Raw genomic sequence first — 19,764 nt, forward strand, 5'->3', positions numbered from 1 at the left:
ATCACTCACCATTTTCATGTCTTGTATAGACATAAGTAAACACTGCTCAAGGAAATCAATTAAAGAATTAATGAAAAACAACACCAAAACCTCAATGTAGATGAACAATTCTAATAAATGGAGAGAAAGATTATTGCTTGCTTAGTTTTGTACGCTTCTTTTGAGAATATTTAATAAACACCACAGCTGATAAAAATGTACAATTCAATCTTAAAACACATTTTAAGTAAATGCAAAGTCTATATATATATATATAGTCTACAGTATATTAACAATCTACAGTATATTAACTGTAGATTCTACAGTCTACATATATATACACTCTATATATACAGTACAAAATATATACAGTCTACAGTATTTATACAATCTACAGTATATTAACAATATACGTAACAGAGCCTTTACGTTACGTATACATAACACATGCCTTTGTTTTCCTACAATAATATAATAATAATATTCTCAATGAAGCTGCAGTAGTATTAATGGCACCTCTTAAATATGTTGTAAGAAGAAATTAGAAGAAATTTAGAAGAAATAGAAATAAAAAAAAGCAGAAGGTGGAAAAACAACAGCTAGAAAGTAAAAAACTCAGGACAGGGCAACAAAGTGAGAAATCAAAAATTTTATTGAAACGTAGCAGAAGGGTAGGACGAAGGAGTGGAAAATCAGACAACTTTACTGTACAAAGAAAGAATACATAAGAGGATGTTAAGCATAGACTGAAATAAAGTGGCTTCAGCAGATCTCTATAAAATCCTATTTTCACGCTATATGTCTACAGTTCACGTGAAAAGAAGAACAGGGCAAAAACGTACACTAACTTCACTACCCTCTCATCAAACCTAGCTTTACAAAATGTCACCTATTTGATCTTTCCTGAGATCAAACGTCTACAAAGACCGAGAGCAGCCAATCAATCTCCCTTCAAGGAATTCAGAACGCAGTGAATATGTGTGCCGTGCGAAACAGAAAGCGTCATTGTGCAGCAAAAATGAAACCCAGCTCAGTCTAAGAGAGAGGTTAGATCACTTTGTGACTGTACCGTGCTATTTTTTCATTCAACCTTGCCTCACATAATGTCATGTCCCACTTCACTTCACGATGACGACTGAGGTGCTGTGAATGGACTCCATGACGGCAGACAGACGGCTGCACAGATCATGGGGGGAGTTCCTCACTTTGGGGGGCTCCTTCAGCACCACCATTTCTGCAGAACAGTCCAGGACTCTAGGCAGGAATTCACCGAGCTTATCCTGAAGAGAATCTGAATAACAGACAAATATGAACAACAACATGAGCTAAGAATGTTATTAAAAATGGTCTATATACAAAATCTGGGTTAGCCCACCATCCATGTCCTGCCCCAGGTAGGAGCACCAGCAATTTCTGATCAGCTCTATGACATCCAAATCCTCTTGGCTGACACTGTCCCTGACCATGAGGTGCATGCAAGGGATGACACACTCGTTCATGATGGTCACTGCCTCCGCCACGTTATTTTCATCTTGACTTTTAAAGAGTGTGGCTGCGTTCTCATTCAGCTCCTGCAGGGTGAAACAGGTTCACACAAGATTCATTAAAATATACAGTCCCAGTCAAAAGTTTCTCATGAGCCTAAAGAAGTGCTTAAATACTTGAAATTAGTTATAAAGACAGATATAAATTTGCTTCTATACGTATATGAAATGTCTTTATAGTACACTACCATTTGGGATCAGTATTGAATACTTTTATCCAGCAAGCAAAGGTGTGTTAAATTGATCAAAAGTGAGAATAAAAGCATAAGATCAAAGAATCCTGATAAAAATGTATCACGGTTTCCACTAAAATACAATGTGGAGCCAATGTGGAGATTATGAGAGACTTTTCAAAAACGTTACAAAAACCTTAACCTACTTTTGAATGGTAGTGTATGTTTTGGATTATTAAAGTGGACATACTTTCAGACACTTTCTCCTGTAAAGTGCTATAAGCGACTGATCCACTCCTTTCTTCTCTCCTTTCCTAAGCAGGGCTGAGTTGTCCTGGTGTGCATGTGCGAGATAATTCAGAGCTTCTCTTGTCCTGCAATGGAAAAGATCAATTCTGTAGACTTATAGACTCTTCAATACAACGCACAGGCCATTTCTGGTGTCAATGAGCCTACATACTTTCCATTCTGATACTGCTCGAGACCTGTCAACAGGTAGGCAAACACTGTCTTGAACATGCTGTAGTCATCCTGCCATTGCTGGGAGGAGAGGGAAGAAAATACAGTTTTTAGTTTTTATAAGAAGTCTCACCAAGGCTGCTTTATTTGATCAAAAATACAGTAAAAATGGAAATATTGTTATTGATATTTTAATAAATTATTTTAAAATGTATTTTATTCATGTGATGGCAAAGCTGAATTTTTAGCATCATTACTCACATGATTCTTCAGAAATCAAGAAATATTTCTTATTATTATCAAGGTAGTAATGTTGTGCTGCTGAATGCTTTTGTGAAATTCGTAATATATTCTTTGAGTTTAGTTAATTAAAACAGCATTAAATCTTGTAACATAATAAATGTCTTTACTGCAATGTTTGATCAATTTAATGCATCCTTACTAAAAAAAATTTAAACAGCAGTAAACATTTTAAATTAAAGATGTAAAAAGAGAAGTGAGCCTTATTAGTCTTACCAAGTACTCATCCATGTCCATATCTTCTGGTTTAATGAGACGAAGTTTAGATCTTGCCTCTCTCATGATACCGATGGCCCTACAAGTGGAAAGTACCAGTTTAGATTAGTCCAATTAGTCAATATTAACTTATTTCAATAAAAAGATATACTGCATTAAGTCATTGATTTGAAAGAAAATGTGTAGCTACCGATCATCAAAACTCAGGTTGCGGTCCGCAAACTGCTCCAGCAATGTCCTCTCAATGACACGGTTAGGGGCCTGGTTTTGGAAAAAGTAAACTAGCACATGCTGGAGTCGATGGTCTTGCTGGGGTGTGGTCTCTTCCTGGGACAGCTCATACAATCTGGAATATTCCTCATGGAACGCCTGATGGAGAGATCAATGAGAGCAATACATTAGTTGATTTCCATATATACACTATAAAAAAAAAATCCTGTTGTTTTTATGAAAAAAAAAAATGGCAGCTGTGGTTACCAGAACTTTTCCGTCAAAAATACGGTATCAACGTTATTGGTTTTACAGACTTAACTTACATCATCTGATAATGTTAATTTACCAGCCTTGAAGTATTAATGTCACATGATAAATCAAAGGTCATCACAAGCATTCTTCCACAAGAAACTTTCTGTTAACCAATCAAGTCTTAAGTTTTAAGTTAAGACCAAGTCTTAATAACTTCTTAATAAGTAATTAAGCCCAATTAATTATTAAGTTTTGCACTGTAGCATTTTTAGACTTTACAGTTAAAATCACAATCATTTTTTACAGTATATATATATATATATTTATATATATGAAGACCTCCGAGGCAAAAGCCTCTAAAAGCGACTTCTTTAAAAAATGAAATAATGATATATGTTCATCAAATACTTTTGAAGACTTCAAACTCACTAAATCCCAGCCTCAGCCCTTTCAGAAATGCCGGTACTTGGGTAAAAAAAATAAATTTAGATGGACTTTTGCATCTGAAGTCTTCATATATATATATATATATATATATATAAAGAGTTCAGATGCAAAAGCCTCTAAATGCCATTTGAAATTATCTTCTTTAATGATTAATGAACTAATCAGTAATTTCACTTAAATAACAATTAATAGGTAATTATCATTGCCATTTAAGTGAAATCACTGAACTTAAATATACAAGGTTGATAAAAATGATCATTCTAGAAGAAAATTTCAAATGGCACTTAGAGGCTTTTGCATCTGAACTCTTCATATATATGTATATATATATATATATATATATATATATATATGTAGTGCGATTTGGTTTGATCAGTCACAGTTGCATTGAGACATTTTAATTTGTATACCTTGATGAGTCCTGCTTCAGGTCCATCTTTGTCAAAAACTTGTCTTGCTTTGGCAATGGCAAAAATGACACCCTGCATGGCTGGTGTTAGCATCATCTATTCCATTACAGATGAACAAAAAAAAATATAATGTTAATATTAATTTATAAGCAGCCTTATTTTAGAGTTCATGGAACCAGAAAAATGTGGTGATATTTTACCTCTTCATTGTAGCCATCTGCATCAGAGCGCACCAGAATCCTGCCTACATTGGGTATCTCCACCTCAGAAACTTCATTCTCAGGCTGCCCGCGCGTGGCCGTAGCTGGGTTCTCCTCTGTGGACGAGGCCTCTGGCTCTGTCTGGCTGTCTGGTTCTGCCTCATCACTGACGACCTGCTCCTCCACCTCAACCTCTGACCTCTCTTTAGAGGCTGAATCCACCACAGGCTGCTGAAAAACACAGAGAAAGAAGCTGTTGAATGACTGTCAATGATCTTATTCACTCATAGTCTAGAGATGTTCACTCATAACATCAATTTGTAGGCAAACCAGGAAGTGTAATTCACCAGGGTCTCCCTCAAGAATTTCTAATTGGTTTTAAAAACAGCGGAAATGCTAATCTCCGACAGTCATCTTTAAAGAGTCTAGCGGAGATGACGATGAGCTGGACAAGGAAATGTATTTTATTTCTATCATGACAACTCTCTGGAGATTTTTGAGCATGGTAATCATGGTAATGGATATGACAATGTAAATGTATTTGGTCTTGGTGGAACAGATCTGCTATGCTGCTGTTGATTATTCCTGTTGTTGTAGATTATTGCTGCTGCAGAGCAAGTAACGTTACAGGAACTTGCTGCTGCCAATACATACAACGATACACAGCTGTGAGTATGCAAGACATAGTACTGCTGCTGTTTTAGACGAGCTCTGAAAGCCACTGCAAACTGCTATGGTAACTAGACATTTAAAGTTGAGCAAGCAAGCTCATTGGCTGCAAATGTGACATAAACAAATCAGCTTGTGCCAAGTAGTTAACGCTCTAAATACCACCAGCTTGCGCCATCTAGAGTTTTGTACGCACAACCAGATGTGGGTTTATGTACTTGAATTATAAAACTAAAACCATAAAGAAAAAAATCCCCCTCCAGTCGTTAAAGAAAAATAAAACTGATAAAAATGACAAAAACACAAAACTAAACATGAAAACCGAAAATATTAACAAAAACTATAATAGTAAATTAATGATACTAAAATAACATTGATGTTTAAAACAGGCAATTCATCTGATAACCATTGAAGTCATTAAGCTGCAGAGTATGTTTTGTTTTAAACATTCAAAATTTATGGAAAACAAAACATATTCAAATATTCATGTTTGTGGTATGACTACATGTAATGTATGTTGTAGAAAAATCCCTTCAAGTAAATCACCTTATTTTGATAATAAATACCATTGACTGCAATATGAGACACTGACCACTAGAGGTCCTATCACTGCCATTTATGACAAGGAAAACAAATCAGCACAGTTGTAAATCAGGAGCACCTATAAAATCAACGAGTCAAAGAGAGAAACAGCAGAGGAATAAGTTGTAAAAACAGAATCGACTTTCTAACCCCATATACTGTGTCAATAATATCTAAGATTACTCTCTCTAAAGACTACACTCCAAGAACACATAGCGCTTAAACAATTGCCTGTTGAAAGAAGCATCAGGATCATTTAATGACTGTGGAAAGGTAGGAATCCAGTTGATCTTGATGGTGCATGCTGGAAGCACAGAGTTCAGGCTCTATTTAAAGCTCTTCTCTGACACACTGTCCCCAGCACCCAGCATGGGACTTTAACCAGAAACACTGAGGAATGTTGGACGGCTCTCAGCTGTCCGATGAACCTTATCCCCACATCCCTTTCCAAAACGTATCCTCTTACAAAATACCAGAGCTTCGCGACACAACAGACAAAACATGAAACATTAGGCAAGTACAAGCAAACAAGTTTGTAATGATTTAACCACCAATGTAAATCTACAAGTTTCTCTCCCATCCAATACAATCGCACCATATAACCGTATATCAAAAAATATAACATAGTGATGCACATATTTGTCAATATATATACATATATATATAATATAATCTTATTCTGACTAAAAAAATAAATTGTATAAAACCCTTTCCTATACTGAAATTCCTGACAAATATACTAAAATAACCATACCTGTAAAAACTCTTTAAGAGAGAGAGAGAGAGATAATACAAGAATATAAAGAATATAAAGTAACCTGCAAATGGCTGTAAGTATATTTCACATGCATGCAAAATACATGTTTTTTTAAGTAAAAACTAAAAGTATAATTTGCAATTTAATTTATGGTAAATAATTGTTTATTTTAAATGTTTATTATTTTGTTAAATGTATCATTTGAGTGTTTTTACAATTCTATGGCAGATTATGTGTAGAGGAAGAGGACCCGTATGCACTGTACATAAAACCTCCAGTGCTGTATATGTGACCTACTTTTTGCACATCTCAAATAACGCTTCAGCGTCCTTACTTGACTCTGATCTGGCTTCTGATCATCTGGCTGGCCATGTGTCTGGATGCTGGTGACATCCTCTTCACTTCCCTCTCCCACATTCTCACTGGGCTCTGAGGACATGGAGCTGAGAGCTGCTGAATTGGCATTGGCCATTGGCTCTGGAAAGGGAAAAAGACATTGAAATTACATCTGCAACAGACACATGGAAAACATCTGACCTTTTGAAGAAAAAAGGATCTGACCTTCACTTTCCTTGGCAGGTGTTGGTGTTGAATCTGGAGGTGGTTCTTCAGACACTTCATTTGTTTGTTGTTGGGCAGGTTCCTGCACTAGGTTTTGTGGCTCTTCTGGGACATGTTCCTCTGTGTTGGTGGAAGTGTGTGTTTGAACTTGTGCTTCTTCACGTTGGGCTTGGCAGAACTGTTCTTCCCATTCTCTCAGCTCCTGCTGGAACCAGCGGTTATCCTCCCGAACATAGCGCTTCAGGATAGCCGGCAGGGGGTCCATTCCTTTCAGAACCTGCCCTGTCTCAACATCTGTGTCTTCTGTCATTCATTAGAAAGAAAAAAAATTTTCATTATTGTGGCAAAAATTTCCTTATAAGGAATTTTACGAATTATGCAGTCTATAATCAGTCATTATGAAATCAAAATTGAGAATCAAAAATTCATTTTTTCTTGTTTGAGTCATGTCACTCAGATATACATCACAATAGTAAAGAAAATACAACTGCAACATCCATTTTATTCCCACTTTAAATGTTTTTTCTTTATATATATATATATATATATATATATATAAAAATGGCCGGATCATTTCCATAATGACCAACGCAATCTACCAAGAGCAGTGCAAAATAGCATCTGGTTTAAGACAGATACCAATAAATTGACAAGTGCAAACCTTAGTAAATCACTTGCATGATTCATTTAAATACTCTCCTCCCATAAATTTTACATCTGAAAGGGAAACTCCTACAAATGCCTATTCAATAAGGTCAGCCGCAAAAATAACCCTTGTCCACGCCTTTTCGGTGAAAATTTTCATTGCGTGTATTTAGTTATTCCTGCAAGCAGTAAATCTGCCCTTAAATATTCACCCCCACATCAGATGAATATTCATAGCAATTTATCACAGAAAACATCAGGAAAATCAATCAAAATAAAAACCATTAGGAAGTGTTTTTGATGTTCACAGCTTGGCACACACTCCCTAATGCCCAAAGTGTGCCAACAAAGCTATCAACATTCATTTATGAAAGAAATCGGAGCTAAGGCCAATGCCTTAAATCAAGTGAGTGATTTGCTTCAGCAAAATCTGAGCGCAGAAGCGTAATCTGAGAGGCACATTTAGGGAAAGTACCTGCTATGAGGTATGGTAGCTTGTCATTGATGTACATGAGGCAGTAGGCGCTTGCATTGGTCATGCCACCGTACGAGTCTCGAACAAGCTCTTCCCAGGTCGACTCTGTCACCATTATGTCGTTGTACTTCAGCCAGCGTTTGTGAGCATGGTCATAGATGTACGCCCAATAATGGCCAGCGGAGGCCTGTCCCTCATGGACGAGCACAGCGTGTAGTCTGTAGGGCACCTGGAAGAATCAAATATGAAGTCAGGGTTCATTGAGGTGTCATGCAAATTTCTTGAAAAGGGCTCCGTCAATATTAAAGTACCAACGAGTGTTCAGGATATAGACTTTACCTGACACAGACTGTTATCTGAGTACATGCCCTCCAGGGCCTGGCTGACCTTGTCAATGCTGGCTTTCAGCTCTGCACACAGGGAGAGAACACAGATCAATACACTGCGCCTGAGGCCAGGATCCTGATACTGTCACAAACGCATTAGGATAACTGCTTGTGAATAACGATGGCCTTCAGAACAAAAATATTCAAATGCACATTACAGCTCAGGTCCAAGTTGCCTCACTGCAAGGCAGTTTTCTTCTGTGGAAACTGGCAACAAGAACCATGTCAAACAAATAGCGCTCAGCACGCAAAGTGCATGCAAAGTGCATGCAAGAGTTCATTGATTTCAATACTGGCGACACGATATAATAAAAGGATAAATCTATAAAGCACATAGTTGTCAATTTTAGGTAAAATAGTCAGTTTTTAATTATTTAAAAGCATTTATATCAATTCAGTACTAAATTAATTTTCAGATTTTTAAAAAAAGCTGTATTCGAATTTAATAAAATGAATAAAAGTTTGTATTCGATGAAGAACTCAACTGTTCAAAATAGTACACTCTGTTATTTTAAGTATGTGTGTAATCCTGACATCTGCCATGTTGTCATCTAAAAATGTAGATGACACCATTTATGAACAGGACGACTTGTGCCAAAACACATGCAATTGGCTTAAATCAATGAGAAATTCAAATCTGATGTGAAACGAAACTTCGCATCGCAACTAAAGGGCCCTTATGACATCTTACAGCTTTTCTCAGTCGCTTTGGTACATTTCTCAGATCTAAATTGAAATTCTCCAAATTGTTCAAACTTCACATCATTGTGTCACTTTTGCACATTAAAAAAGCACTTTCCCATTGCTTTGAACAAGTTGCAAATGTTACATTCTTTGGTACATCTATGCAGAATTATGTACAATTATCTGCTGTTTCCTACATTATCAATTGCTTATGTAATGTTATGGTGATCAAAATGCATTATAATGGGTCTCTGTTGAATAGTCTCACCCCCCACTACATTTAGGCATTAGTTTAGCATTAGCATAAGCCTTTACATGCAAAATGGTTAAACAATCAAATCAAACATATTTCTATATATTTCCATCAGACATTTTTTCTGAATCTATCCTGTTCATATTTTTCTACTCTTGTTTTTTCTGTTTTTTTTTCTTTGTGCTATGCAGTGCTATCTTTTCCTTTCTGTATCGTTATGACATGGTCTGTCAACAAATTACAGTACAAACAGTAAAAGCATAAATCTGAATATTGTCCAGACTCTTGCAATCAAACTCCCACATACACTAAGATGTAACCTACAATTTACAATAATTGTCATCAAAACTTTAGCCATACTTTACATCAGAACATCCCTCCAGAGTGCACTGTTATATTGACAACATGACTAAGCAATTTGACTGTCTTCTCCATACACAATGACTCAAGGACTTGTCATTCTGATGGCAATGACATGAGAGATGAACTAATGATTTTGAGCAAGAGACTGGCTTTTGCTGTTTTGCTATTTGTAGAAATTGTTTTGAGAAATGCACTTACTGTTTTACAAATGTTGATTCGAGAAATGAAAACTGTAAAATAAGGCAGCTCACTATAGGCTTTAAAAAAAAAACATTGATTCAACATTCACTAAGTGAAGGATCTACCGTTTATGGTGTTCTCCACTTCTGCTCTCCAGCGCTGTAAGCAGCCCTTGACGAAGTACAGCTCCTCCTCGGTCACGCTGTGGGGGGCTGGTTGCAGCGGCATCTCCATGGGGTGTCTGCACTGAGTAAAAGGCTTGTGTATGGGAGTTCTCTGTGTGGCTGTCTGTGGGCAGCCCGAACCATCTGATGAGCCAGCATCATCTGGTTCTGTCTGACTACAGCAAGAAATTAAACATTTAGAGGAGGACAAACACAGAAGAGGGCATGATTTCTCACACAACGGATGAATAAGAACACAGGAAAGCGAGCCTTGCCTGCTGTCACCTGAGCTGGGTTCTGTGTGTACGGGAGGGTTTGCAGGTACTGGCGACGTTGGAGACACATTTGTGGGTTTCGTGGTGGCAAACTCCAGCACATACTGCAACATGTCTGCCAGGGGGTATTTGGTTGGCCCTGAGCCATAGTTTTTATAACTTTGAAAAAGAAAGGCAAAGTTTTCATCTTCAAAATTGAAAAATAAACCCCAAAGAACAATATTAAAAGATTACTCGCAATGTTGACCATGATTTGACCTCTATTTGGCCTATTTGAACATACCCCTCAAGTTTCTGCTGCAGAACTGTTAACTGGTACTTGAGCCTCTTGACCTCTCCTCTTCTACCATGAGTCTGATCAACATTTTTATGAAGGTATCTGCACACAAAAAATAGTAATATGCCATTTACCATTGATTTGATTAGATGGATGAATGGATGGATGGATGGGGAGATAGATTGATGGGATGGAATTGGATGGGATGGGTAGGTAGATAGACAGACAGAAAGACAGACTAGATGGATGGATGGATGGATGGGGAGATAAGATTGATGGGATGGGATTGGATGGGTAGGTAGATAGACAGACAGAAAGACAGAGATGGATAGATGGATGGATGAATGGATGAATGGAATGGGAAGGTAGGTAGGTAGACAGACAGAAAGACTGACTAGATGGATGGATTGATGGATTGATGGGTAGATAGATTGATGGGATGGGTAGGTAGATAGACAGACAGAAAGACAGACTAGATGGATGGATGGATGGATGGGATGGGATGGGAAGGTAGGTAGGTAGACAGACAGAAAGACTGACTAGATGGATGGATTAATGGGTAGAAAGATGGATGGGATGGGATGGGATTGGATGGATAGGTAGATAGACAGACAGACAGAAAGACAGACTAGATGGATGGATGGATAAATGGATGGATGGATGGGATGGGATGGGATGGGATGGGTAGGTAGACAGACAGACAGACAGACAGACAGACAGACAGACAGAAAGAAAGACTGACTAGATGGATGGATTGATGGGTAGATAGATGGATAGGATTGGATGGGAAGGTAGATTGAGAGACAGACAGAAAGACAGATAGACTGGATAGATAGATAGATAGATAGATAGATAGATAGATAGATAGATAGAGATAGATAGATAGATAGATAGATAGATAGATAGATAGATAGATAGATAGATAGATAGATAGATAGATAGATAGATAGATAGATAGATAGATAGATAGATAGATAGATAGATAGATAGATAGATAGATAGATAGATCCTAACCTGTCCATATAGATCACTTGGGGAAACTCCAGTTTTTTGTGTATTTTTTCTGGTCGCCCTAATGACTGATTGAACTCAAATCTGGACAGCTCAAAGGTCAACACAGGTGGCAGCTTGGAGAACCACCTCTGGAAAAAAAAGGCATACTTGAATTCATAAAAGAAGCATGTGAATACTTCCAAAAAATATTTTAATAAATAACTGGAGTCCATATATTTGCGAAAAACTGACCTCCTGGCCAGAGGAGATCGTCTGATCTGAATGAAGGGACTCTATCTCTCCTTCAACCATGGCGCCCTCCAAACATTCGTCTAAATTGTTGAAGCCGTTCACTTGCAGAGGGTATTGTCCAAATTGCTCAATGTTGGACACAATCTTTCCTGCACACAATTACACAACTATAATCAATGAGAGTGATAAACACAGAATAACTAAAGGAGAAATGTCATTATCTTACCTTCATGAAGTCTTTCAGCCACAAATGTACCATAAAACAGCTGGACCATTGGGTTGTTTTGTTTATCTTCTGGGTTACTGAAAATAAAAGCTGCCATGCTTTATTGTGGGGATAAAAAAATTCCTGGCAAGTACATTAGCAACCAAATATGCTATAGGGTAATTATTCATCACTCTTCAACAAATGCTACACTCATTACCATTTAATAATTAACCCTCCACAGCAAGAAGTTGCCTCAGGGTAACACACATTTTCTTCATGTTGAAAACACATGATGCATATAAAATGGCAATAAAATGATTTTAAATAAACCATTAAAAGCTTTTTCTTGGTCTCACTATTATTTAAATACATTTTAATTTTCCACCCATCAAAAATATCATTCACATTTCTTAATGAGATGTTCATTTTAAAACAATTTACTTTAATGTGTTTTTTGACCCCTACAAAAAAAAAAAAACATTATGAAACTGGAATGGATTACGGACGCCGTGGAAAGGGATGCAGCACTACAGAATATTGAATGCATATCATATGATTTGCTGTACATACGCTATTATTATTTATGATTTATGAACTTACGTTCCGTTAGCAGCCAGCTGGAACGCGTCTTCGAGCCAGTCAAGCAACTTGTGTGTGAATTCACTGACATCCTACAATAAGCAAACTTAAAATAAACACTTCCAAGAATACAGCACTCTCTATTTAGAAGAAGCTCATCATAAACTGTTGTGGATGTTAAACATTTCAAGACACCTTTTATTAGTGCATCATTTGCAACCGTTTCATTTTAAAATTAGCCTCTAACATAACAGCTGTGAATCAAATCGTTCAAATGATGTACCTGTTGTGCCTCACTGGTTCTGAACGCATCCCTGAGAAGCTCGACTGCTGCAGAGGGGTCTACAAACCTACGGTTTGAGCCCACCATCAGAGCAAACAGGCAACGCAACTCCTGCATGAAGGCAATGTTTCTTTTCTCCTGCAACAAAAGATCTGCTATTGATGCTGAGCAATATTTGAATACTGGTGTCAAGGCAGACAAAAAGAGAACAATAACTTACATTACATTTTAATTTAACATGTAATATATCCACAACATTCAATACAACACTCGGTTACACTTTAATAGTCCACCCTTTACTGACTATAAGTAACTTTGCAACTACATTTCAACTAACTCTCATTAAAGTTTTAGTAGACTGTAAAAAAAAAAAAAGTTAAGTACAATCAGCATTTGCAACTTCATACCATGTGCATTTTCAATTCTGTTCTTAGAAATGTACCAAAGCGACAGAACATCTGTAAACTGACTTAAAACAAAAAAATGAATTGAATCCTATATAACATAACAATGTTTTAAAATGGCTTATTTAGTTGAGTTATAGCATGTAATAACATATTGATAAAATATAAGGCATAACTTGATCATATATAGTGCACACTGTAAAAAAAATATTTAATGATTCGTTATCCCAATTTTTTTATCTTTATCCACTTAGATAATTAATGTGGTTCAGATAACACTATTTTGAGTTTCTAGACTGTTAGTGGACCGATTTTTTTATGACGGAGTAAAGTTTCGGAGGCAGTGTGCAAGCGTGATTGACATAACGTGAGGTCGTATTTATTTTTAACATGCGAAAATGTGTGTGTGCAACGACCTTTAGGGTTCAAGTAGTTTACTAGTACTAGTATACTAAAGTATAAAGTATAATAGTTAGTAGTATAGTAATAATTTGACATGTAGTTGCAAAGTTACTTACAGTTAATAGAATGTCTAAAGTGGACAAATGAAATGAAGTGTTACCCAACATTCTTCACAAAGACTAGAATCTGGCAGATTACTCACTGAATGACTCTTGCATTTCTCCAGCACACGTTCAGACAGGCAGTAGTTGAGCACCAGTCTACGGAAGACCGGCAGATGGAATAGAGACTAAAAACAAGAGAATTTTATTTTATTGGGGTGACATTAGCTCTCTTCCCAGCATGCACTAGGCCATGAACAGTTCCATTATTTGACCATTTGTCATTTTACAACACAATTTACAGTTACAGTTGTTGCTGATTTTGTTGTCCTGTGTAATAAAGTCTTGTCTTGTGAGGTCAGGGTGGATTTGTTCCTCATAAAAAGTAACATTTCTTATTAATATCAATGTTGACAACGGCTGTGCTGTTTAATATTTTTGTGGAAACGATGATACATTTTTTTATTCTTTAATGATAAAAAAACCTTTTGTAACAATGTAAAAGTCTTTACTGTCACAATTGTTTTGATCATTTTAATGCAATCTTACCGCCCCTAAACTTTTGAATGATAATGTATTTGTACTAGAGATATTCATATCCATGCTGGGACTGTTTTAAAATGACATCATTAACCTGCATTACATTACATATTAACACAAGAGTGTTTGTTACTTATCTAAAGGCCATAAACTCACTCCATGAGTTCATGCCTCTCTTTATCATCAAAACAATGCTCTATTTAATTAGCTCAGACATCTATCAATATCAGTAAAGGCTTATATTTCAACAGAGACATCCGAGAAGCTAAATTCAGTCTGGTAATGGACATAATAAAATTACAGCTCCGAGACACTTCTACAGTCAGGAACAAAAAAAAAAAAAAAGACATTCCACCTGATCTTCTCTATTCTCCAGTCATTAGCAACACCACTAATGTAATTCGCATGATATGATCCGATCATATAGTAACAGGTCAGACACTTACAGCAGTGCTTTTGTTTTCAAATTTGTCTGTTAAAATGAAGTATAGAACTCACAATTACCTTTTACAACTCAACATATATGCCATGTGAAAGTTAGCTGACATACATTATATTAGATAACAGTATATGCAAACTAGCACAACAATCTAATTTTGCTGGAATTTTGTTTCTATTCTATCGACTCATAGCAAAATTGGTGGTTAAAAACCTCACACACCTGAATGACAGCACTGAACCAGCAGGTATTTCCTACATTACGGATGCCCACAGGACAGTCCTCCTGTCGGATCCAGTCAGCGGGGCTGCAGCTCTCTCCAGATGCCTCACACCTCTTCCTTTTCATGCGGGCCGCATTCTCTTCTGCACTAGCCTCAAGAGCCCTAGAGTAGAAATAGGAGTGGGTGAGACAGTCAAGACCAGAGTCTGATAGTTATTGCTGTGCCCATGATTCTTAAATTCACAAAAATCACTGTAGTAAGGGAGAAGGGGGAAATTGTAAAGCTCTAAATTGGTTCATTCTCTCTTTCTCTCCCTCTGCCAGGGAAAAAGGAGTTTAAGCTAAGGATGTTTAAACTTTGTCTTTGTATGTTTTGATGCCTTTGAGTTTAAACATTCTTCAGGTAGTTGGATAAAAGTTAACAAATGATTTTGGTGGTAGCACTAACTCTATTTACATTTATTCATTTAGCTGACACTTTTATCCAAAGAGACTTACAATTGCTATATATGTCAGAGGTCGCACGCCTCTGGAGCAACTAGGGGTTAAGTGTCTTGTTCAGGGACACATTGGTGTCTCACAGTGGATTCGAACCCGTGTCTCTCACACCAAAGGCATGTGTCTTGTCCACTGTGCCATCACCACCACTTCATTTGTAGAATGGCATTAAAATCAAATTTAAGACTGAACAGATAGAAAAGCTGAAATACTTTAAAGCACATCATTAACATTACTTCATCAAAATGTCGAGCTGATGAAATGTTTTAGACTTTGTCAGCTGATCAATAGATATTTGTAGAGATTTAAAAATGGTAATTTACTTTATATTTTTTTTAATTTGTTACCGTTAAAAATATATAATATAGTGGAAATAGTGTAATAATACTGTATAGCAGAAAGAGAAATAATATATAATAGAAATAAAAATAATATATAATAGTGAAAATCATTTATTACTATGAAAATGTATTAAAGCAATGATAGAACTTTAAGAAGTGCTCTTGTTTGAGATTCAGCATGTTAATCAACAATTACAATTTTCCCCAACCACTGTTAAAATCAACTATTTTCTAGTATTTGACTCAATATTATAATATGATCTAGTCCTTTTAATTATAAGTTGATTATAACTTCTGGCACAAGTGCGTGACATTTACACTACGTTTCAAAAGTTTGGGGTCGCTAACATTTTTAAAAAATGTTTTTGAAAAAAAAGTCTCTTTTTAAGTTCACCAAGGCTGCAGTAATTTGATCAAAAACATACTAACACCATTAATATTGTGAAATTCATTAGAATTATTTTAAATTTGAATATATTTTAAAAATCTTGTGATGGCAAAGCTGAATTTTTCAGCAGTGTCACATAACCCTTAGTAATATACTATTTTTTAGGATTCTTTGATGAATATATAGTTCAAAAGAACAGCATATATTTGAAATATAAATCTTTTGTAACATTATAAATGTTATTAATGTCACTTTTGAACAATTTAATGTGTCCTGGATTAATAAAGGTATTAATATCTCTTGAAAAATAAATCTTACAGACCCCATAGTTTAAAAGATAGTGCACATTTTTCTTATATCAAAAGGAGATGACTGGTACATTTGTAGAAGTCTATGAGTTTATGAAGAAAAGTGTAAAAATGTTACAATTGCCCCAGTCTACCCTATCAGGAATGAACCTGTGCAGCTCTCTGCGCTCTGCTTCAGCCTGCTGTGACTCCTGGAGACTGAGCTCAATGGCGGTCTGCAGATCGTCTTTAGCAGAACCTGAGAACAATTCCAAATACATTCATAAATATTTTGGCATTGTGACTGCTACTGTATATTCATCAATTCATCTTTGGAAAATGTGATGACATGAAAGTAATTTTCAGCCCACCACTCTGTGCATTGGAGGTGTTCCTCTCATTGTTGGCTTTAGTGGGTTCTTCGGGCATGTGCTCCTCCTCTGTGGGCTGGCTGGTCAGAAGCCCAATGGCATGGGTGATGTCACCCTGACTTGCCTAGATAAAGAGTTTTCTTGCAATTAGTCGGTTCGATTCAAGTTCATCAGACCTACATGCTTTATTTTAGTACCACATCTAGGTTACCCAACCCTCACAGATGAAAGTAAGGGAAACTCTTGCACATGGTATGATTTACATATTTATAAACATTTGTCTAGCTTATTTTCTATTAATATCCCTGTCAATAATATTACATCTGCTGCTTGTGTTATAAACACACAGATAAGTGCTTCTGTGCTAAACATACGTTCAGGGCGCTCTGGAGAACCTGCAGATCCTGAATGCCAGTAATCTCTCTGAGCTGGTTAAGTAGCATTTGGCTCTGAAAAAGACAAGCAAACATGCTGTTTTTTTTAATTCTGTGGATCAAAAAATGAAAATGCTTTGCCACGGGCATATTGAGAATACTTCTGTTCGTGATAACAGGACTCACTTGAGCAATTAACAACTCAATAACAGGATCCGTTCCAGAAAAAAAAGAGCAGGTGTGAACTGATAAGTTAAAAACACGAATATGATATGAGATGTAATTTGCACTTGGATTTAACACCCGGCATAACCGCATCTCTGACTCAGGTGTCAAATGAGCGTGGGTTGGAGGAGTCTATAGCTGGCCTGATCAACATTTATGAAAGTCTCCTGCATGAAAAATGTCTACATTGATTGTACATTAAATCCATATCAGATTTTTTTTTAAGAGTATCCCTGAAAATAGGCTTTAGCATGTGCCAAACGTTTTTAAAAGTCTTTGGCCCAATAGATGCAGGAGCTACAGAACTATATAAAGAAACTCTGACAGCAGGTGGGAATGTTAGCATGGTTGTGGAGGGAGGCAGCCAGTCACCCTAGGCAGGGAGCAGGAGACATATATGGTGAGCTGGAGGCCTGTGAGCGGCACTCAGAGCTCTATTTTGGGCCTTCGGCACAGATAGCGCCTGTGTTTATCATGAGTGACACAAGAAAAAAAAACATACAATAATTCCTCTTCATTCAGAGGATAACATTAAAGCTTAAATACTCAATTTAAGGGAAAGAAACTAATTTAAAACATTTCAAATTAAACCCTTTCCAATCTGGACAAGATTACTATTGAAGTTTCTATCATAATTTGAAAACAATCCTAATGGGATCAAATGAAATTCATATAAGAACACAAGTGGTAAACGTAAAATAAGAAAATGTTCTTATTGTTTAATTCTTATTAAACAATAAGAAAATTCCTATTAGGATACTTCTGTATTGGTTCCAAATTAGGATAGAAATCCCAATTGTATTTGAATAAACATACTTTATTAGTTAAAATAAAATTACTTTAATAAGTCAGTCTACCACTAAAAAAACAGTTTAAATGAGAAAATATTACAGTGACAGTCACTGCTGTGTCTAGATTTCAGTAAGTATTGTCACAATTCGGCTATTCCTATTTGACTAGCCTACATGTTCTTTAAAATACAACACACTCACCGAGTTTTCAGACGTTTCCCCATGTTCAAAATCCTGTTCAACTTTCATGGCAATGACTTGTTATATAAATATATATATATATATTTCTCCAGTTTGCTTCGCCCTGACTCCAGAGAGTGACCTACTCCATATGCCCACACACACACACACACACAAGCGCCGTGCGGGACAAACACTCACTGACTCAAGCGCGTGCTGGGAATCGTCGTGCGCGCGCTTGGTACACAGAAACGAATCCGTGAACGTTTATCTATCCCATGAACAAACACATTAATCATGAAAGTCTCGTCCAGACAGAGGTAATGTGGTGTAAACGTAAATACAACGTAAATAAATGAATGGATGCCCACAATGTATGTAGGCTAACAGTTTTAGCCTACTAAGTTAGGCCTATATCGATTTCATTTACACTTTCAGTAATATTGTTTAATTTATGACACTGTTGCCCATGAACTAGTATTTTTTTGCGGAAAATATTGTTACTTTAGTTACAAAACAATAATAAATCTATATTACTAGTATAAAGCCTGGTTGTTGTCGGCCCCCCAAAAGAATATTTCTTAAACCGACATCATATCTTTGCCTAACGTTACGTATGTTTACACAATTGGTACCCAAAAATGTCTTACAATATCAAAGTAATTTGTTTTCCACACACAAATTTTCCACACGCAGTCTAGTGTTGTTCCTATAGCCTACTTTGGGGAAAAAAATAAAACAACATTTAGGGCCAAACTAATAATAAAAAGCAAGAAAATGTGTATTTGTGGTTTAGCGTTTGACAGAATGACAGGATGACTTTTTGAACACCTAATGAAAACAATTTGATAACTGTCAAAAGACTTGACAAAGAATGTCATTACAATCCATAAGAAATAAATTGTGTTTTTGGACGATTTTACTTATAACAGTTGATTGCATAATTGTGATTATGTATGTAGCATGTCCCATTATTCTCTATGGTATATATAGGGTCCACAAACTGAGCAGCCAGAGAACACATCCAATTCACTAAACCCAGATCTTCTTACCATCATAATGGAAAATCAATTTGCTTGAGTGGTGAGCAAGTTGCTGCTGTGCATTTGTTGCAGTCAAGTGTACAACGACCATTCTGATGCTCCATGGCATTCTGCTGGAATAAAAAGCACTTTGTAATTGGGTAACATTTTAAAAGCTGGGACAAAGGATTGTGGAAAGTGATTTGAATAAGTTTGCATTTTACTTCTTCTGAAGTTCCTGGAATTGAATTGCCAGGATGAATCCTGTCCTCTTGTTATCGTTGGTACTGTCAGGTAAGTTCAGTGCTGCTTCTTTTTTTTATTGTATTAAGTATACATTCAGTTATAGCTGCTTGCATTAACATTTATTATTCAAAGGATACAACACAATTAGAAACAT

General features: G+C 36.4%; 1 protein-coding gene across 2 annotated transcripts; it reads right to left on the reverse strand.

Annotated features, from left to right (window-relative positions):
* Window positions 1-613: 613 nt before the first annotated feature.
* Window positions 614-18,524, reverse strand: usp28 (ubiquitin specific peptidase 28). Of its 2 annotated transcripts, none has more exons than XM_039693701.2 (26): window positions 18,364-18,524; window positions 17,147-17,221; window positions 16,773-16,896; window positions 16,573-16,660; window positions 14,888-15,050; window positions 13,788-13,874; window positions 12,780-12,917; window positions 12,518-12,588; window positions 11,936-12,012; window positions 11,710-11,858; window positions 11,479-11,606; window positions 10,471-10,566; window positions 10,188-10,346; window positions 9,874-10,088; window positions 8,222-8,292; window positions 7,883-8,111; window positions 6,763-7,065; window positions 6,536-6,678; window positions 4,194-4,421; window positions 3,994-4,089; window positions 2,862-3,040; window positions 2,672-2,750; window positions 2,157-2,236; window positions 1,947-2,070; window positions 1,355-1,550; window positions 614-1,270 (listed from the first exon to the last, which is right to left on the reverse strand). In XM_039693701.2, the coding sequence occupies exons 1-26, from the start codon at window positions 18,409-18,411 to the stop codon at window positions 1,098-1,100; spliced, it is 3,519 nt and encodes a 1,172-aa protein (XP_039549635.2). In that variant the 5' UTR covers window positions 18,412-18,524; the 3' UTR covers window positions 614-1,097. The 2 variants fall into 2 exon arrangements, with proteins under 2 accessions (XP_039549635.2, XP_039549634.2); XM_039693700.2 differs by having other exon boundaries at window positions 4,194-4,424; window positions 18,364-18,523.
* Window positions 18,525-19,764: the final 1,240 nt, after the last annotated feature.

This window comes from Pimephales promelas, chromosome 19, assembly GCF_988280905.1.
Source record: "Pimephales promelas chromosome 19, fPimPro1.hap1.1, whole genome shotgun sequence".
Lineage (NCBI taxonomy): Eukaryota > Metazoa > Chordata > Actinopteri > Cypriniformes > Leuciscidae > Pimephales > Pimephales promelas.

Coding starts and splice junctions, on each gene's coding strand:
- usp28 (XM_039693700.2), bottom strand. CDS start 18,411: ATGAAAGTTGAACAGGATTTTGAACATGGGGAAACGTCTGAAAACTCG. Junction 13,875..14,887: donor GGTTCAGTGCTGTCATTCAG/GTGTGTGAGGTT, acceptor TCTTGTTTTTAG/TCTCTATTCCATCTGCCGGT. Junction 12,013..12,517: donor CAGCTGGCTGCTAACGGAAC/GTAAGTTCATAA, acceptor TTTTATTTTCAG/TAACCCAGAAGATAAACAAA.